At 34.7% G+C, this 21,526-nt stretch overlaps 3 protein-coding genes across 8 annotated transcripts; all 3 read right to left on the reverse strand.

Moving 5' to 3' along the window:
- Positions 1-277: 277 nt before the first annotated feature.
- Positions 278-10,847, reverse strand: LOC110604547 (DNA ligase 6). 5 transcript variants are annotated; one of them, XM_021742760.2, is made up of 19 exons: positions 8,253-10,844; positions 8,036-8,153; positions 7,814-7,895; positions 7,367-7,469; positions 7,143-7,239; positions 6,327-6,429; positions 5,473-5,598; positions 5,168-5,215; positions 4,969-5,066; positions 4,806-4,871; positions 3,935-4,094; positions 3,745-3,852; positions 2,520-2,569; positions 1,973-2,007; positions 1,781-1,842; positions 1,544-1,705; positions 1,369-1,457; positions 909-1,008; positions 278-693 (listed from the first exon to the last, which is right to left on the reverse strand). In XM_021742760.2, the coding sequence occupies exons 1-19, from the start codon at positions 10,546-10,548 to the stop codon at positions 379-381; spliced, it is 4,218 nt and encodes a 1,405-aa protein (XP_021598452.1). In that variant the 5' UTR covers positions 10,549-10,844; the 3' UTR covers positions 278-378. The 5 variants fall into 5 exon arrangements, 4 of the variants coding, with proteins under 4 accessions (XP_021598452.1, XP_021598478.1, XP_021598470.1 ...); XM_021742786.2 differs by lacking the exons at positions 278-693; positions 909-1,008; positions 1,369-1,457; positions 2,520-2,569 and having other exon boundaries at positions 1,563-1,705; positions 8,253-10,847; XR_002486262.2 differs by lacking the exons at positions 278-693; positions 909-1,008; positions 1,369-1,457; positions 1,544-1,705; positions 1,781-1,842 and adding an exon at positions 3,527-3,606 and having other exon boundaries at positions 1,985-2,007; positions 8,253-10,847.
- Positions 10,848-11,498: 651 nt separating this feature from the next.
- Positions 11,499-12,415, reverse strand: LOC110609907. The gene has a single exon (XM_021749744.2). It carries the CDS (start codon positions 12,156-12,158, stop codon positions 11,652-11,654), a length of 507 nt encoding a protein of 168 aa, XP_021605436.1. The 5' UTR covers positions 12,159-12,415; the 3' UTR covers positions 11,499-11,651.
- A 1,829-nt stretch (positions 12,416-14,244) lies between these two features.
- LOC110608500 (integrin-linked protein kinase 1) lies at positions 14,245-20,924 on the reverse strand. Of its 2 annotated transcripts, none has more exons than XM_021747742.2 (12): positions 20,759-20,924; positions 20,033-20,307; positions 19,499-19,591; positions 19,089-19,172; positions 17,859-17,950; positions 17,599-17,719; positions 17,260-17,339; positions 16,519-16,581; positions 15,823-15,914; positions 15,646-15,737; positions 14,861-14,970; positions 14,245-14,551 (listed from the first exon to the last, which is right to left on the reverse strand). In XM_021747742.2, the coding sequence occupies exons 2-12, from the start codon at positions 20,288-20,290 to the stop codon at positions 14,434-14,436; spliced, it is 1,203 nt and encodes a 400-aa protein (XP_021603434.1). In that variant the 5' UTR covers positions 20,291-20,307; positions 20,759-20,924; the 3' UTR covers positions 14,245-14,433. The 2 variants fall into 2 exon arrangements, with proteins under 2 accessions (XP_021603434.1, XP_021603433.1); XM_021747741.2 differs by lacking the exon at positions 20,759-20,924 and adding an exon at positions 20,392-20,737.
- Positions 20,925-21,526: the final 602 nt, after the last annotated feature.

The raw sequence follows: 21,526 nt of genomic DNA on the forward strand, positions 1-21,526 counted from the left end.
GGAGATCAACAATTATTTGTTTATTACCCGCCAAGAAACTGCTGGTGGTAACATTTTATGGTATCAAAATAAATCTTACTTGGCTGAGATTGCCTGGAAGATCGACCCTAAAAATTCAGGCTATGTCGTTGAGCCTGGTGCTCAGCAATGTTACATGTTCAGGATTATTTGCCATACTTTGCTCTGCCTTCTCTATTTTCTTTGTGCTCAGCATATTTCAAACATCAACAGCCATGGGCAATGCCACTGGGTGGTTGAAGATAAATTGCCGTCCACAGGAGAAATAATTGTTTTGTATTTGTATTAGACCCTGGCAGATCATCTTTCCACACTTGTACAAATTTTCAGACTACAAAATTTGCTAATTTACATGATAAGTTACTTGGCAGCTGTGCCTGTTACATTCATCTTCCGTGTTTGAGAATTAAACATTTCTGCAATATCTGCCGCTGTGCTACATTCCTCCGGATTTCTGTCTGACACAGGGCGAACAAATCTTGGAAATCTCATGGAGATGCCACGGGATGGATGAACTAAACCTATAGCAGCATGGTGAACTGGAGAAACAGTCAAGTCTGCACCGCGTATTGCCCAAACAAGTTCTGGAGAAAACCACAAATCTGGCACCTCCGAAGTTTGGTAGTAGGACGGCTTTTTCAACAATATTCTATCTTCAGAAAAGAATGCTTTCATCTGCAACTCCATTTTGAAACCAATTATTACCATAATGGAGGATAAGATGAGTCTCAAAAGGCACCAAAATCAAACTAGCCGTAATAAAATATTCAGTACAAATAATTTTAAGGCGCTTGGAATTTCACAAATGTGAGAATCCATACACAACTTGCCATCCGCTTTGCAACAAAATGCATGCATTAGACTATCAAACGACTATCAAATCCAATTACCTCAGTGTAAAATACATCTGAGAACCCAGACATGACACGGCAAACACTCTGGAAGTCCTCAGTCTCAGGGTTGTAACATGCCATGAGAAATGGACTATACCTGCAACATAATAAAAGTTCAATCAAATTGCCGGTAGCCTGCAACTTTAACATGACCAGATTGACAAGATGCAATTACAAAGCACATGAAATCAAAATGCCTTGATGCCTCGGTAACTTTTTAGTTTTTTTATTATTTTAATGATTTTGATGATTTTTCCAATCTCTAACTAATTGACCAATCATTTTAATGATTTTGAAATGACTTGAAAACTGTTACACCAGTTCTTAAGTGAGAAGTGATTTTTTTGTGCCATTGTATTACAAGGGATAAAAAAGGAGAGAAAAGCAGAAGCAACTACAGGAGAAAGCAATTTCCGGACAACCCAAGAAAATGTTAAAGAGAATTTTCTGTTCTCACCATCCTGCTTTTCTCCCATTACCATGCCAAGCACCAATGGGGACTAAATCAAGTGAGTCATTCAATCCTTCTACATAATCTCGCTTGACCTGCAAAGCAGTATTAATGCATGAAAAATCTTCATTTTCTTTCTTAGGCAGAATAATAACAAAATAATACAGTGAATGCGAAAAACCTTTAGCCATGTGTCTGTACGTTTTGAGGGAGAATATTCAGCATGAACATCTAAAGATTTCACCATAATTCCTTCACATGAGGAATGCCATGCTTCTTCAAGGAAAGAGTTTATCTTGGCCATTGTTACATCATTGGTCAAACAAGAATCATGAGTTTCAACCTACAAAACAAAAACTAGTATAACCAAATGAGAGAAAATGACTCACTGTGTGAACTGGTAATTTAAAGCAATTACCGTCATTTCCTTTGCGTACTCAAAATAGCCCATCCTCTCATCACAAAACAAATCCTTTAGGCCTGTGGTATTGTAGAAGCAAAACAATAGAAGAGGACGCAAGGATATAAAACCCACAAGTTGAAAGAAATAAGAATTTATTGCCCAGTAAAAACTAAAAATAAATTCATCAATGGTGTAAGAAATGTGTACGTTTCCTTCTTTGGCGAAGAGGAAGCTCCAGCAGCCTGCAAAATGAGAGTGATCATCATCATAAGCAACCATCTTTTCTTTTCTTTATTTTTCCATTTTTTTAAAAAGGAACAAAAGAAGAAAAAGATTGCAAGTTAGGCATTCACATTATAAAATGTAATATTGATTCAAGATTAAAACGATGAATTCTAGCATAAAAGTCATTCCAAATGGGGTGATACATAAAATGAAGGATGAAAAGAACAAGGGTGTTTTAAATTTTGGCTATTTCTATTTGCTATTGATACACAAATGTACTTATATACATGCATATATATGCTACAAACACCAGGAAATTTTGATCTGATAAATAGTACACAGGTAATTTGATCTGACAATTAGTACACAGGTCAATACAACTAAAAAAGGCAATCTCAAAGAAATCCCCATGAGAATATAAATGATCAACTTCTGGTCTGAAATTGACAATTGCTACATGTCATTATTCCTTGAACATATAAAAACATTAGACTTAAAAAAATTCCAAGGAAAGGTTCAAGGTAATTACTGTTCTCCATTAGCAAACATGATATCAAAGACAAATACACAAATATCAACCTGCACATGGTGGAAACACCAGAAAAAAGCAAAAAGTTCAGAACAGTGCCACATTGAAATGTAATTGACTAACACTTTAGTACTAAATCATAGAGGCAAACCATGTTAAGTGACCATACAATACAAAATTATCAACAATTACAAAGACAATGCCTATTTCTCATGTCAGGCATTTCCTCATGAAAACAAACCTAAGAGCACTGGTAAGGCTCTCCCCAAGGATTGCCTTGTGATCTTCGAATGTTGACAATTGCAATAATGGGGAGTGAAAAATATTAGATCCATCCAACAAAATCCAAATGACTATAACCAGAGATATAAATCTTGGGAGATTTTCTTTCATGTACCTAGATCATGCAAGTAAACTTAATTGCATTCTCTTTTAAAAGCACAAGTTTCATGTACATGATCATAACATCTTATCCACTCTTTGAATAATCACATGCACTTTACAAGGACTAAATTCTGTTTGTTTTCATATGTTCTCCATAATTGCTACTCTTGCTCATCTAAAACTTACCCTAATCCAAGTTTAAACAATTGCTAACATCTTACATTAGTTTAGATTCTAGAATGTAACTAAAAGAGCTTGCTCCTCATTCCACTCTTTGAACTTCAGACTTTCTGCCAGGATATTAAATGTGACTTTGGAGGAGAGCTATGGAAATAAAAGTTTTCTCCAAATCTAATCATGATACTTCATTATGTCTATTTATTTTTATGTTTGGGGGGGGGGGAGGTTGATGGAGTTACTTCAATCAGTGATGCTAGAATTCCACACCAATTTTCCCTGAGGCTGAGGGTAAGCTCAACAAGAGAAAAGGACATGTTCTTCTCCAGTTTTTTTGTTTTTCACAAATACAGGCACTGTAGACACATACATAAATATATACATACAAGCCAGAGGAGCACCGTGCTTCATAAGCATCAACATTGCAATAGTTACATACTACTTACCCTTTACCATTTTGGCATCTCTGCAGGAAGAATATGCATCACCAGCACCATATCACCTTCAACACTTATATTTGCACTAACTACAATTCAAAAAGAATGAATTTGTTCCTGGAACAGATAATCTAACAGCATTTTGCATTCATATCTTAACTCGATGATTACACTTATTCACGCATTTATACATATTGGACCACATCATGATTGACAAAAGATCAAACCTTTATATTATTCACTGTGATAAAGGAATCTTTGCTCCCTCTCTCCCTTGATGATAGTTCCTGGAATGACATGAGCTTGCAGCCATTTTTTCTATCAATTGCAACCACCTGGAAGCCAAAAGCACCAGCAACATAAATAACAGAATCTTATTCCAATTCACAGACACCTTCTGCCATAAGAAAATCTAACCTCTGCATCCACTATGAAAGTTACTGCAGCAGATTTACAAGATTCCTTCATTATATTGATCAAATCTGGAAATCTTGATGTTGTTTCATCCCCATTCCGTGAAAATACACGAAAAGTGTCATTTGGTAATTTGTGAATTTGGGCACGCTGACCATCATATCTGAAATTACAAACAGAGAGCATCCAATAATGATGTTGTCTAAAGAGGGGGGCAGGGGGAGAAGAGAAGAATCAGAAAATGCATATGTAAAATTTTTTATCTAATTGTTGGAAGGAACAACGAACTACTTGATACTTCTCTTTAAAAAACCACAAGCACATTAGTGAATAAATGCATGTAGCAAACAGATGATATCAATAATTTTCTAAGCTGCTGTTATTAAACAGTTTATCATGTAATAGCCACAATTTTTTGAATTGATTTATAGTTCCAAAATTTCTATGTTTTCCTGGACATGAATGAGTTGTCTTCTTATTGCTACATAAGCATAAAACTAAATTTAATGAGCATGCATGTACACAACAATATGGCTACATTTATTGAAAACTTGAACCTAAATCTACGGTCATCATAGACCAATAATTTCTAAATGCATGAAGTTCATAAATTGTCATTCTTGCCTATAATTTCTACGTGCATACTTCATACCTTTATGATGCATATGCTTTTAGAGATAAAAAATGGAAGTAGTGTTCAATAAATTGGAAACTTAAGAATAGAGTTAAGTGGCAATAACCAGCATTACAGTAAGAATTTGCAAGGATGTTATACGTTAACAAGCATATTCATAACTCCACCATCCAAAGATATCCAATGAAAAAAAAATAGAGCATCTTAAAGATGGACTAAGCTTGATGATGTGGGGCATACTTGTATTCACATGTAAAAGCTTTATCTTGAAAGAGTTTAACTGCTTGGGAAACTCCATTTGTAATTCTATCACAAGAGAACATGTACAATTAGCCAATACATCATTAGATTAAACATGTAACCTGCATAGTAACAAGTTCTAAGTGATTGAAAGAGTCTATACTTTGCCAGCATCGGTTTAATAGGTACTCCTGGCACCATAGACAAAGTTGATGATGAAAATTCAATGCCTTTGCTTATGAGTGAGGGAACGATCAAACCCTGTTAGAATATAGCAATGGAAAAAATAAATCTTTGAAGCATGTCAAAAAATACGTAAAAAAAACTCAGGAGGAGTGAGGATCTAAATACATACAACTCACCAAATCTGGAAGTATATTATATGCTTCTACGACTGCTGAGGAAAGGTACTAGAGAGTAAAGAAAGACAAGATTAGCAGCACAAATAGATAAAAAAAAATTCTGGACTAAGAAGTAATGCACACAGGTTGGAATTTTCACATGAATGACAACAAGTTGATTTTCCATCGCTATAAAATATATAAATATATATATATTCCTACTTACTTGTACATAATGTATAAATCATATCAAATTCAGTCACTATGGAGAGATGCAAACTTAGAGTACCAAAAATATTCATGCAACCTAAGAATAGAAATCAAACCTGAAGTTTCTCCTTCAAACTTTCAGCTTTTTGTTCATCGAAATTGACCAAGGAATTCATAGCAACAGCTTGAGCCAATGCAGGTAGAATAGTTCTCATCATAGCTCCAATCCGTAAGTTTCTTACCTATTCAGGAATACTTTAGACAGAATATGACTTCTCTAGCATACTATACTTAGAATATCATTTCAAGATCTAATTTCATGTCATCTGATGTTTACAAGCAGTGATTGAAAAAGTCTGGAAAATAACTCGTGTACAGTTTTCTCTCGGATTTATTTTTCCTTGAATGTTTGCTGAATCCATCAGAAAATCTAGAATAGAAAGATAAGTACTAAATAAATATGGCATTTAACCACCTAGAACTAAAAGCCCAGACTTCATCATTTTAAGGAGCCAAAAGATGGCCAAAGGAAATTGAATATCAGCTAATGTGATGCATACAGACAGAAAATCAAATAACTGTTCCATGATAATTCCTAAGCATGACAGAGTCCCAAGTGAAAAAAGAAAATCACAAGGGACAGAAATTAATAACAGTTCTAGATTTGTCCCTTCAAATAATGTATCCAGTTGAGAAAACTAATTATCAACATGAGATGGATAAGTGCAAGTACCATACATGTGAAAAAGATTACTGGATCCTAATGAAATCTCTGTCTTCCCTAACTTTTAGAACTTATAATTAATTACTAATCTAATTAGTTACATCAAATAATTAGCATGCTCCAAAAGTAATTTCCCCTATGTTACTTAATAAGAGCAAAAAATATCATACGCAGATTTGGAAGACATAAATTTCATATAAATACCATATAAAGTTATAGAACTGAGGACTTTGCAGAAACTATTACCAAAGTTCTAACAATAAACTTCATCTCCTTCTCCCTGCAAGAACGCATGAGATTTACAATGAGCCTCTTCTTTCGAAGAGTGCTTCCAGTACCTGTTTGCACACTGATGAATATTATGTGACAATAGTGAGTATGAAGTTAATGAAATGCATGCCAATAAGTTAGCCTCTAATTCCCTAAGTTAAATAGTGACATACACAAAAATTCTGGAAATATTAATTTAGAAGGTGTTGTATAGAATTCTAGCATAATTTTCTAAGAAGCAACCACTCTAGTTCTAACCAATAAATATTTTTAGGCTTTTAGCTAAACAAGCAATTGGATCTTTCAAGTTGATCAAAAATTTTCAAGCAATTCTCTGTTTGTTTAGAATGGGACATCAATTCAGAGAAAATCCCTTGTTTATCATTCACAAGAATGCACGCTAAAGTTTTGCATCTGAATTGTAAGTGGAATTGGCATTTGACAGTTGGCATCAATCTCGAATGAATACAACTGTAAAGAAATAGTTGATCTCTGCTACATGGCATAAATGTTTACAATTGAGTAATTGTTCTCGAAGAAGAAAAAGAAAGAAAGTAAACCACACTTGACCATGGAAATCCCAAACAACTCTAACATCCAACCTAATGTCAAGCAATAGAGAAAGATGATGTTCAAAAAACTAACAGAAGTTCAGCCTAAATTCCCGCCACCCACCTACACCAGGCATTACAGTCATCTTGTATGAGAATGATTAAGTCAAAAGTTCTTCATGCTTTGGAGAACAGTTATTAATACCTTATCTTTTGGAGAACAGAAAATAGTTATTAATACCTTATCTTTTGGAGAACAGAAAATACATCTTTTATGAGAAGGTGAGAAGGAGGAGCAAGTAATGTCTGTTTTTGTCGGCACATTTGAGCAACATCACCTTCACCCATCAATAGATCATCATGGTTTAGCACATTCTCCAAACAAGTCGTCAGAAAAAAGAAATGCAGTGATGGTGGAGGAAGAATTAGAAAAACATTCCCTAGAGTCTAGACATTTGTCCCTACCAAGATCCCCCATACTATTGTACATATCCCTTAGTTTAGACCGGTTTGTCCCACATGCCTCTTCTAGCGACGAAGTGACCAAGCCTCCACCAATGTTGAGCTCCTGCATCATTAGCACAACATTGGTATGCATTACTTTCTTGTGCTCCAGAGAACATAAACAAATCCTCAACCCTGAAGATATAAAAGCATGTCCATATTGCAGTTTTCTTTCTGGATATGCCAATTCAAGCCAAGTTAACTTAAATTACATATCATCATACCACAGATGTTCATTGTCAGAATATTTAACCCTAAGCATTCAGAATCAGAAATAATATGTCTCTTAGAGGGGAATAATTGCAACTAGCATTTGCATAATTAATCTTCAAGGGTTAGAAGATCATCAATATGATGTCTGCCCAGCCATATAATAAATTTTTTTAAAAAAAAGGAGAGTGCATTAACTATATTTTCATGGTCAGCAGCAATCTTGTTTGTGCACAGATACACAGCAGGTAGCAAATCCTCAGGAGACAACGCTAGCAAACTGCACACATGCAAAAATATTGCAAGCAACACATCTCCATTCGTTAATTAGTACTACATTCAAATTTCTTATTCCATAAGGATGAAAGTAACACTGGAAAAAAATTGAAATCAATGGAGAGGTAACTCTTGGCAGAAAACCTTCTAAACATATTGCACAACATGGAAGTAGCCTTGATCTTTCCCTTTTCCGCCTCAACTAGGTCAAATGTTTGTGCAAGATGGATATAGGGAGCAGGCTCTCCAATACTCCAGCATGCTGTGTATGAATCTCAGGATTTAGCTTCAGAGTTTAACACTATAGACAGAGAGAATAAAATATTCATAAGTCAAACAGCTCCAAAATGAAGAAACAGACCATGTTGTATGGGATTGTATTTTTCTGGTGGTAGTGAAACATAAGTAGCAGCGACATTTTCTTTCAATGATCTCTGTATGGACAGATCAACCATATGCTTTCCCTCCTCTGATACAGTTTTGTCCTGGGCAGAAGAGCACTCATGAATATTGCACTGAGGCTGAACCAAATTGTCTGATGCAACCAATTTCTCTACACTCTGATCAAAGTTACCTTCATTACCATAATGCACATCTAATGCCTTATTAATGTCTCCTTTGGTCCTCTCCATGATAACGGCAGCATAGCCTCTTGATGATTCATTACCGCCAATTATCTGAATAAACTGATATATCTCCTCTTTGTATGAGTTTGTATCATCATTCTGCAATGAATTTTCTTCCATAGATTGACCAGGTAAGAATTGGACCTCACTACCTTGAGAAACATCAGGAACGAGTTTATTAAAGAACCTTGTAATAGTAGACTGCCTTGGTCCACCAGATTCCAATTTTGAGTTCGTTTTTGCCTTCTTGCCAACACTCCTCTTCCTTTTTCCAAGAGTCATACCACTTTTGCTTGAAGGCTTTAAGTTTGATGACTTATAATTTTGACTCAAAGGAGTCGTCCCTGAAGTCTCTTGGCTATTCTTGATAGAAACTTGATTTGAAAGTGATTCAGATTCGTTGAGAGAATCAGTCTGAGAAGAACACATGGATGTCCTACAAGGAAAGATTTGTTGATGAAATTCTGTTTCGTGTTCATAAAAGTTTGAAACTGTATCAACAAAATTCCCTCCTGAGCTTTGAATCAAATCTAACATTTGGTCTCGAGTAACCCACGAGGGCAAAGAATCGCTAAGTTCTCGTATTATTTTTTCTGTTTCGTCATCATTTAGTATAGTTAAATTTTGTGAACCATGTTCTTGCAGAGTAGATGAAGAGTTCAAAACAACACCTGGATCCTTATCTTCAAGGGCTTTCACTTCAGATAAATTCCCATCTTCCTCTGGATCCATGCGCTCGTTCAACTCTACCACATCTTCCAATCCAGCCTTTTCATCATTCTCACATGATCCATGATGAAAAGCCATCAAAAACTCTTTCTTGTTAGCCATTTCGTCAACTAAACCAGCAAAATGCTTCTGAATTTTAATAGTGTGTTTACTGTTGAATTTTTCAATATCCACGCCAACTGTAGGAATGACACGCTTAGGTCTCAAGAACTTCACATACTCTCTAAGCTCATCATAATTTGAATGCTCACTGTATGGCACAAGATGGATCTCACATGAATCCTTTGACCTGACAGAGAATTTATGACGCTTCACTTCATAAGTCCATCCAGTTGGGACAAATCCAACAACCTTAGAATATCCTCTTTCCACCATTATTTCCTTCATTCTAACAAAATTTGGCCGAAAGTATGGCCATGTCTCTCCTAACACGTTCCACCCAACAACATGAACATCACTTTCATTCTCATCCTCTGTAAACACCCCACTTTCCCCGTGTCCCAAAACCCGCAAAACCTCCATCTTCCTCCCATCTACATGCACCTTTCTTTTACACCTTTGCGCAATCTCAAGCAAAATCCTCTCCTTCCCAACCACATAAGTCGCGACAAGAAACAACACGCTCTTTTCTTGAATCATAAAATCTCCCCTTATTCTCTTTATAACACTAACTATATGATCGATAGACTCCTGTTGCGAGGGAAAAAGGAATTTAGGATTACAATAAGTAGTATCCAAGAAAATCGCATCACAACCAACAAACTGACTAATTAAGCCATCCTCTTTCATCGAACTATGGTATCTAAAATCACCAGTATGAATATACATTTCAAACCCTTCTTGATCCTTACCAGGAACCTTAAACAAGAACTGCACCGCCCCCGGGCAGTGATTAGCATCAACTAATGTAACTTGAGAACCATCAATAATCACGGGCTCGAGCAGAGGCAATGGGAAGACGAACTGCGAGGGAATCTTGAGGACTTGGATGAGGAGATTGGCTGTTGTGGGGGAGCAGAAAATGAGGCCCTGAGACCAATTAGAAGAAAGGCCGGTGTAGTGGTCAGAGTGGAAATGGGAAAGAAAGTAGGTGATGGAGGAGGAGGTGGAGAAGCGGAAAGCGTCGACGAGGAAGCGAGTTCCGGGGATGAGCTTGGACAGTGGGAGAGAGGAGGGGAGAGGGAGCGAGGAGGGTTGGTCATGTGGAGGGATTCGGAGGGAGAGGGAAGCAAGAGAGTTGTGGTAAAGACGGAGAGAGTCTAGGGCTTCGGGTGGTTTGTCGGTGGATTTGCAGGCTTCCATTAGAATTTGGGGGCTTTTGAGAAAAGAAGCATTTTTTCGGCAAAAATTGGTGCGAGTTGAAGTTGCCTGTTAGAAATATTGGGGTTTGTGGTTGTTTTTATGCGGAGAATTTCGGAGCCAAGAGCCAGAGTTGAGGACTAGTGACCGATGGACTTGCAAAGATCTTACCATTTCCGAAGGAACTGGAATTACATTTCTTTTCTATTTCCATTCAAGAGTTCTTATGTGTTTCCACATCCCGACGAAGTGTGTTTGGTTGGCGAGAAAGTTTACCTGGGAAGCGAAATTGATCATTAAAAATGAGAATTTTATGATTATAAATATAAAATTAAATTAAAGAAATTTTTTGCCATATAAATAATTTCTTATATCATAAAGATGTGATTTGAAAATAATAATAATAATAATAATATGTGAAAATACCAAGATTTTCTTATCAATGTGATCATTTTTTCGAATATTTAAGGAGAAGATAAAGTTAGGTATATGTAAATGAAAATAAGTACCTTTTTTAAAGAAAAAATACTGTATAAATTATCAACATAGTCTAATTATACAAATATTAAACATTTTATTTAAATTAAAATTATAACATGCCATTTCCTTAATAAATAAATTATAACAGAAAAATATTTTACTACTAATAATTAAAATAAATAATTTGATACATTTAAAAAAAAATTATCATTATAAATAAAATAAATATTTATTAAAATTATTTTAATTCTTAATAAATCGATTATAAAATATTAAATAAATAAAAAATAATAACGGATGTGCTCCCATTAATAACCTTCTTCATTGATACACATCAATCAATAGCATTTTTTGAGTATTTGGACTTTTGCACCCAAATTAATTTATATATGCCAAGAAAATAACTAACAAATAAAAAAAACATTTTTCAATTTGTTCTTGTTTATGTCAATAACGGAAAATAAAAAAGAAAATGAGAAAATAATCGTATAGACAAATTTCATATGTTCTTTTTTTTTTTCTTTCATGTTTTTACAAATTATAGATTTTTCTTCACTGAAACATAATTTCTCTTTGATCCTCAAACAAAACCAGAACCCGAGAAACCATAGAAGAAGCCATGCCAGCTATCTTGAGCGAACTGGTTCTTCATCTATGGTCTCCAACAATGGCTTCCTTGACCTTGACATGGACATCCGATGCCTAAACTCCGGCGTTGAAACTTCTTCTATACCTTCCAAGCTCAGCCTAGGCACCGCCACTGCGTCCTCCGTAGTATCTGGTCGGACCCTAACTTTCCCGGCAGAAACTCGCTTCACTGCAGAGTTGGCCTTCATGAACAGAGCACCCAGGTCACTTGCTGTAACCACAGAGTTCTTTCTATTCATTGGAAACATAACGTACACATTTGCCTTTTGAAGGTCATCGTCTGCATTGAGAACGCAAAGTCTACGGCCAATTTTCAGGGACTTGGAGTTAACGATGAAGAAGTTTGGTGTCTCCATCATGAGTTCAGCGGCTTTGGTGGGTTGGTGGATATGCCGGATTTCACCTGATGGGAAGATCACTTTTGTTGATTTCGAGTTCTTGAGTAATAATGGATTTGATAGCTTGCAAGAGACGTGGTTTCCCATGATGAAGAAAGAAGATCGGCGAATCAAGAACTTCAAGCTCTGTCTTCGATATTATTCCCCGAGCAGGCAAAGACTGAATGTGATACTTGCAGAGAGGAAGAGCGAGATTGAGATGGACGAAGAAGAAGAAGAAAATGGGGGAAGATGGGTGAGCTGCAAAGGATGTTTTGACATGTTTATATATAGGCAAAGGTGGCTAAAACGACGATGTTGGGATGGCAGATTCGGACATTTGTGTTGGGCAACGCGTTAATGTAAAAAAGATTCTTTTTTTTTTTTTTTGGATAAGGGATTAATCATGTTTGGTTGACAGTAATCCATCATCTACGGCTAAAATACATGATGGGGGTGGTTGTGTTGAGAGCCTTGAGCCTTGATTATTAAGGGAAATTGGAAGACTATCACGCAATTAGAAGCGTAATTAAACTAGCAAAAAAATTCAGTATTTCTACAAGGAAATAAATCATCAGTTGACTATGATAAATACAGAAAGAAATAAACTATATCAATTGACGGTTATATTTTCACGAGATTTCCCTAGTCAAGAACAATTTCAGCATATCAAGGAGTGAAACTGGGAACAAATATTTTTATGTCTGAAAAAAATAGTTTAGAATTATCAAGTTATGTTGTTAATGTTAGTAACTTGACATGGAAAAAAATGGGCTGTGAGGAACAGAGGTAATTAAATAATAAAAAGTGAGGATTTGCTTAAAGACTTAGATATTATTATTAATGAATAGTATAAGTAATATGTGAGCAACAAGTAAGTTTAAATGTCGGTGTGGGCGTTGGTTAACCGAGTTTTATACACTTTTCCACGCTAAAACGCAAGCTCATCAACAACGTGCCAGGCCGCTACTGCATCACCTTCATCATTTGACTCATTTCCCACACCCACCATTACTGTTATCTCACTTTCCAGTTTCCTCCATAGACGTTCTCTGCCACCCCCTCACACATATACCAATAAGATTAATCTAATTGAATTACGTGATGCTGGTAATGCTATGCTAGCTGTTGGTGTATTATTCTTACTTGGCTTGGCTTGGCTGCACTCGTTTTGGCAGAGAGGATCGCACTCATTTCACGCCGTACTTCATCATTGTACCATTATTTTAGTTTCGCAGATTCCGTGGAGCTTCTGCCACACACACATCGCATAACCAGTGTTAGATCTGTTCAATTATCGTATGGAATTTGTTGGTTTAGGGTTTAATTATTGTTTGTTTTTTGTCATTTGCATTTGGGTTCTTTTTATAATTCTCGTTTTTTATGTGTATATTTTGCTTTTCTTCCAAGGAAAATTTATTTTGATGCTCATTATTATTGCTTTGACAGCAATCACAAGGCCATGATAAGCAGGCGAGCTGTAAAGACTGCGGACATATTGGTATGGAGGAAACCAGAAAAATATGGTTACCATCACACTCCATATTATTATAAATTAAATTCATGGTTCCAAAGGCAAGTTAGCGTTGATGATTGGTAGCTAGGCTAAGCTACAATTCAACACCAAAATTAAAAATAGTAAGTCAATTATTCGTTATTATTCTCATAAAAGCAACCCATTTTTTTAATTAATGTTTTATACTCTTTATATTATAAAGTAAATCATTGCATTCATTTGGTAGGATTTTTTTCCCCCTCATACGAAAGGAATATCATTAGACATTCAAACCATCATTTAGAAGAATTTATTTTCAACATAAATAAATTAAATTTAGAATCTGTTTATATCAAAATTCACTGGAAGTTATAATACCAAGCCCAATCATATAGAGTGATTTCCACTATACAAATACGCCTATGTGCCTATCCTGGATAAAAACAAATTATCCCAGCAGCTGCATCTTCTGTGCCACAGGATTTACAAGGAAATAATTTAGAATAAAAAAATATTACTCCAAATATTATTTACGAATTTAAATTTTTTAGGACTAAAAAAAGTTAAAATTTATGTTAATTAACTTTTGATATTTTTAATGAATATACTTATTAGCAATTTGGCATAACTATGTTGGATCATATATAAGGTATAGATAGCTACCATCGTGGGAGAAGCACACCGTCGGAAAGGATAATGTTACTGTCAAAAGTGTTGTATATAGAGAAATATACAACAAATTTATTGCACACTGTACAAGTAACTACTGCATCCTCAAGATGCAACACTTATTAACCTGCCAGTATTACCATTCATTCCCCCATTTTATAATTGTTTCATTAGGGATTTGGACCTGCAATTATTATCAATCTCACCTCCATTATCCATTCAACAGACAGGGCATCCGGCTCTCCCTAGGCTCGTGGAAACTTCTTCTAAGGTTTCTATGACAGCAGAAAATGAAGGGCTTGATTGAGGATCTTTGCTTGTGCAACGCTCTATCAGCCTGTAAATAGTACCGTGCATTTCAATTTTCCCCATATAAGTTTGTTATATTCCTTACAGCAAAGAGCCTGACACCAACTAAATATCAAACTAACACCAAATATATAAATCAATCACCTCATTTCACCCTGTTGCTTTTATCAGGGTATGCAAGTGCACAAACATAAGTTATGATACGAAGACTTAGAGATGACCGATATTTCCGAGGGTAGAATGATGGGAAGAAAACAATTTAAGCTCTTATCTTTTTCCACCAAATGAAGTATAATTAGTAAAGTGAAATTTGATATGAAAAATGAGATTCACTTACTGTTGAATTCTTTTAGGACAACGGCTGATCTGAAACTTCGGTTCAAAATCGACAGATTTGAGATTTATGAAGTCAAAGTTCATGTCGCTCAGGTGCCTTCCCTCTAACATCTGTAAAGTATTCATATTTATTAAATAGGTTCAACAAGGATCAGCTTAATGAAATTCTTAAAACCTACATACTGGTAATGGTATTATAAACTAACACAAGGAAAGAAGAAACTGAAAAAGGGAAACAAAAATCTGTCCTATCCTATTATTTCTCCATTTTCTCGGCAGATAAGTAGAATGGCATAATAATCATTTAATTTATAAAGATTCTAAAGTATCATCTCTATCTTCTTGATTTATTGCTCATTTTCAATATTTTAGAACACAAAAATCTTATCAATTAGCAAGTTACAATTCTCAGCAGTTCTCTAGATATCAATGGAACAGCATGCACAATTGTTGAGAATTTGGGTCTCAAGATATAGCTTCCGGTTACCAATATCAATAAGTGTCATTAGATGAGGAGTCATCAAGTTGCAAGGTCTTCGGATCGTTTCGCAACAAAATAGGACTCAGATTAACTACTATTTTCATTGTCAAAATCAATCTATGTTTCTCTTACGAGATTTGTATGATTTTGAAGTACATGTATCTTATTAAGTTAAGATGAAATTTCCTCATTGCTGGAGTAGGCAGATTGTGCGAATAGAATTGTTCGAAAAAAAAAGGAGTTTATGAACAGAATTGATCATCTTCAGAACTATAAAATGATGACCAACTTATCTAAATATGTACCTGATAAAATATGAATCCAAATCTGCAAATATCTTTCTTGGTGACATTTGATTGATAAATGCTGGTACCACTGGGATCATCCATTTTTTGGCCTTCAAAAAGCAAAAGGATTCTTAAGATGCAGTAACACTATTAAATGTGTGGCAAACAACAAACAACTAGATGGTGATAACATACATGTGTCTTGATTAGGATGAATTTGCTCATAGAACATTTGAACCCAATATTCACCAATCTTCAAGTGGTCACCTTCATCCTGTAACAAGTTTCTGCCTCCAAAAAGAAGAGGCCCACAAATCATTTTTGTTTACACAAAACTGCGATGGTTTGTAATGATTATTTTTGGTTGTTGATTGCTTCCCATCCTTAAATAAATGATAATACCTGTCCAACTTTATATATCATGTACAGAGTTTCACATAAAGTAATCACCATGTAACCCTGTTATATTCCCACCGGGGAGAAAGGACATAACCATAAATCTCTACCCACTAAAACAAAGGAGAAGAGACAATAACTTTGTCTCTACATTGTGCCTAGAGATACAACGCCACTTGAGTATGCTATAACCTCTAATTTAATTTTCAGTAGAGGAATCATATAATGTGATTCAAGCCTCCTGTTAATGTTGCCATCCAATGCAACACACAAATAGGGGGAATATATGACTTTTAACTTATTTATCACATCATCACTATAAGCATGAATCCAAGCCCCATAAAGTAAATAAGTATGGATTCACAGTTTCCAACTACCATTTTTTTAAATCGTTCTACCAGTGCTGCAATGAGGTCGCCTGCACATCCAATTAATACATCTTGCCACCATAGCTTGTTTATTAAGTCAATAATTAGGAGAAGCAAAGAAGCTAACCTGGGATCCAAATGATTGTGCACTATGGGTAAGGGCTTGTGCTCATGAAGATAATTCATTCCCCTGTCAATTATCTTAGGACATTAAACAAATCCATATTTGGTCTCTAAACCCCAAAAAGATAAGCAAAAAAGGGAAAACGAAGTTAATAATTCAGATAACTTGAAATCGCAGAACGTCATGACATGTGATATATATGGAAGATGGGCCATAAGGAATTTGTTTTCTGTGGAAAGCCTAATCCATGTATTATTTACATTTAAAGAATATCACTAATTAATGTAGCTGAAGATAATTTTTTGCCAATGGAGATGACAAGATGGACCCCTACAAAATGGAAAGGAACAACTTTATGAGGGAATGTCGTTGGCTAAATTATTAGCTGTCAAATCTATGTGTGATCATAATTATATGACTCCAGTGAGAAAATTCTCTGAGAGTAAACAAGTCAGACAGTGAGGTACAACATGATAAAAAGAAAATGAAACTTGGTTTAAGAGAATTTTAGACCATAAAGCGCCTACTAAAGAGATAAACATCTCTTCACTTATGCCTTATTTCTCTCTTTTTCTTGTGTTGCATTTCCTTTGTGCCAACAAGAATTGATAGGATGAAAATAATATGCTTGTTCAACAAAAGAAAGCAGAGATAGAAAATTTGGGAGGCATGAATTGGTTTAAAAAATTTTAACACTGTCAAGCAACCTCTACAACATGAATGCAGAGCAACAAAACAAATTACCTAGCAATGTCAAGTGCATAACGAAGAGCAGTAGGTAGGTCAAGTCGACCTTTTCGGCACAAGATATCATCTAAATTCCCCTACATCAGTGTAAGCAACAAAAAAGTCAGAAATCAGAACCATAAGCTTAGCACTTTACAATGATTAAAGGCTCTTAAGACCTAATAAGACTTGAGTATGAAAAGCTGTTAGTTCCAAGCTTATTAGATTATCTATCAGTTTTACATAATAAAATAGCCATTAGATGACTCAGGCATGTCTTAAGTGAATGATATCATTCCAATTGTCATTACTGAAAAGCAAATCTTCAAGGATAAATATGTCCATAGTAGGAATTACTTTTGACAGATACTCTGTGATGAGAATCATCTCCTCTCCATGAACAATTGAACCAAGAAACTGCAAAATATTAGGATGCCGGAGTTCTCGCAATCGAGTGTTGTCCTTGGCAGATAATTTCCTGCATTATGCTCATGAATAAATTTTCTGACATCCTAGAATTGCATAAATTGATCTTATCCTTGATCAAAGTGGAGGGAAAAAATAATAATTTAAACAAAAAGAGAATTAAAGGGAAGGTAAAGGTATAGCTGGCACACATTTTTACAGGATGGTAAATCTGACTCTTAATAACAGTTTTAACAACCCAGGTTCCACGCCATTTGACCTTGACTGATTCACCAAAGACACCCTGATAATCATCATCAGAAAAATTTCTATGACCAGTCAATTTCACAAGGAAAATTACATTATAAATGCCTTGTAAGGAACAATCATGCAACACAGATTACAGTAGATGAATTCTAAGCTAGCAAAAAATATACGATAAAAGCAGGAAAACCAAAGTGGGGAAAATTATGCAACCTGCATCGTATTATGGCCATTGCTTATCCAGTGGTTGATTGGCTTAAGTATGTGAACAATCTAAAATGCTTATTTCAATCCAATATACATAGCTTTAACCACTTCCTAGAAAGTCACAGAGCAATGAGTGAAATGGTAAATTTTCTCAATGATTTGCATTTGGATAGATAGTTTTCATCATCTTTGAGCATCAGTGAAATAGTTTGCTTACTGCATTTAGAAAAAAATCCTGTTGGAAAATTTTCAACCGTCTTTTATATTTTCCATCTAATTTTTTCAATTATTTCACAATCTTCAGAAGAGAATATGTTTGAGTGCCAGAAGTGGATTGAACTCTTCTTGCATAAAGCAGCAAAGCAGTATTGAAAAGAGTTCCCCTTTTTCAAATGTAAAGATCTATTTACCAGCAGTGAAACGGTGATGAATAACTATATTATCTTTGAAAATTATAATACTTCTAGATCTGAAAGTCTACAATATTGTAAGACGCAAGTATCAAGTAAAGCTCTGGCAAAAAAGAAAAAAGTATCAAGTAAAGGTTACCGAATCAGAAGGCCACAACAAATGTCATAAGCAGACATTTATTTGAAGTTACTCTGTGCATTGAATTTCATTATGGCAGCCAGTTCCTCAAGGTAGTTGACAAGGGGCATCTCTAACAACCAACCATCAAATTCATTGGGAACCAAGAGTCTACTTGAGACTAATACCCAGTGGACAGAATGATCCATATACAGGGGCATGTACTTGATGCTGGCATCTAGTATAAAATTTTCTCAAATTGGTTGTAGAGGTACCGTAAGGTACAACATCTCGCTTAAGCATAAGGGTTTTAGGATATTTTCTTTTCATTAGTAAATGGATGACATTCTTGCTTTAAATGATGAAATTTCTTAGTGTGAATTGGAGTGCTACATCCAAGGCTTTAAAATACTAGATCAAACTACTTGAGGAATAGCATATACCTGTTCAACTGTTGATGACCGCTCTGTGTTCAGTTCAGAAATATCAAAGTTCAGTTCATTGGAGTCTTGTTCATGTCTAACTGTCTGCAGAGGTGCAGAAAAAGTAAGAAATAAAACAAGCATCTCATAATGTCAGTAATAGTGAGACTTGCTGATCGAAATGGTTTGTGTAAGAATAGGATCATATTTGCACCCAGATATACTTAATTTCTAGAAATTCAAAAGTCGATGGTTGCACGCTTTGATCAAATTACTGGAATTCTTTACTAAGGCGTTAATCCTTTACATTGACAATTGAACTCTCTAGGTTCTCTCAAGTTTCAAACCCTATCCCACCACACTCCCCTATATACACACATTACCATCTTCTTTTAGTTACTCTTTTGATAAAAGAAAGATGATAAGATTACCATTGGTTGATCATTGATAAAATCCTTGCCACCATGTACTTCCAAGATTCTACATATATCCCGATGTCCATACAGTCTCGCGTCTGTCAAGGGCTTGACAAACAAAAAAGAGGTTGAATTAATGCTTGTAAAAAATTTCAAGTTCAGTTTACATATGAATTGGTTAATAGTGTAAAAATAGTCGCTGGTTTCCTATGCAAATAAACAACATTATGCTGCAATAGCAACAAAGAAATGAAAATTTTCCATGAACTTAACAGTTACATTCTATGCTCCTGTAATTTGATTCCTTATAGAAGTAACAGTTTATCAGTAGATTAGACGTCCACTGCTACTGGATTTATATAACCTGTTCAGTTCAGATTGGAAATGGAAATGAACGTCTAAATGCCAAAAATCTTGAAAATTCCAATTAGTCAAGTTATTCAAATAAAAAAAAATGTAAATAAGGAATTCTATTCCAAGAATTGCATCCCACACCCAATAAAAATAAAAAGAGGTTGAGAGGCAAGAGCATGGGGAGGGAGAGCTTACAGTCCGTTGCCAGCGGTCCTTGAGATTGACATTAGCTTTGTAGTGAAGAAGAAGCTCAACTATAGGAGCATGGCCCTCACTGGCTGCAAGATGCAAAGCAGTCCGTTTGTCATAGTCTTGCACGTTAGGAGAAGTACCTGCCCTCAGCATCTGATTCAGCCCAACCCTATCACCCCTTGATGCGAAACTCAAGAAATTCCCTATCAGTTGCATGTCAAAATCAGCTGAATTGTCGTCGACTTCCATCTGATTCATCATCTTAATCCGCAGAGAACCTGTAAAACATAAAAGGAAAGAAATTAGTAAGTTGAATAGAATTTGAAAATGCAGAAGTGCATACATGGTTGATGATCAAATACCCAATTTCAAAATCTTCAAAAGAGAGAGAAGAGAGGAGGGCTATTGATGGCTTAGCTTCTAGAGAGACGTTTTTAGGTGGGAAAATTGGGAGGCTCTTCCTATGTCAACACTGCTTGGGCTCAAGGCCTCACTTGTGTTTAAGTAGATTTTTTCTTTTAATACAATCCTGAAATTAGTATGTGTTGGAAAAATCGCCAGGAAAAACATTCATTCTGAACCCTCAAGATTCGAAAATTGTCTCCATCCAACAAGAACAAAGTAGAATCATTAGCAGATTTATATATATATATATATATATATACAAAAACACGATACAGCACATTTGAACCAACTGGAGCAAGCAATTGCAAGGGCAACGTAAATTACCAGATGAATAATTAAATAAACACAAATCAATGACTCCAGGTCAACACAATTTTCAATGGACATGGCTTCCTGTATCCATAATTCTTTGGCGTTTTCAGGAGTTTCGAATAGATTCATCTTTTTTTTTTGTCGGTAGCATGGAAGTCTTTAACACGGGCGGGAGATTTTAAATTTATGAATCAAGGGTTGGGAAAAGTTATTTGTCGATTTAGAATAGGGCGTCACAGCTCAGTCGAAAAATATATTTGACATCTATTTAATGGGAGCCAGGGCCTAGCGCCATTTAAGTGGGGCCGGATCAATAATTTAATTTTTTTTATTTTTTAATTATTAATATATTATAATAAAATATTTATATTAGATTAATATAATATATTATTATAATAATATTATAATTAAATAATAATAATTATAAATTTATTTATTATTAAATATATGTATAAGAGTATTAAATTAAATAATTAATAAAAAAATAGATAAATAAGTTGATTAATTAATATGAATATTTAAAATTAAATTATGTTGTGATTTAAATAATTAATAATAAATAAATTAATTAATATAAATATTTAAAATTATAAAAATTAAATTTATTTTTTATTTAACTGCTATTTAGAATTATAAAATAAAATTATATTGTTATTTAAATAATTAATAAAAAATAAATAAATTAATATAAATATTTAAAATTATAAAAATTAAATTATTTTTATTGAACTGCTATTTAAAATTATAGAATAAAATTATGCTGTGATTAAATATTATATA

This window comes from Manihot esculenta, chromosome 2 (assembly GCF_001659605.2).
Source record: "Manihot esculenta cultivar AM560-2 chromosome 2, M.esculenta_v8, whole genome shotgun sequence".
Taxonomy (NCBI): Eukaryota; Viridiplantae; Streptophyta; class Magnoliopsida; order Malpighiales; family Euphorbiaceae; genus Manihot; species Manihot esculenta.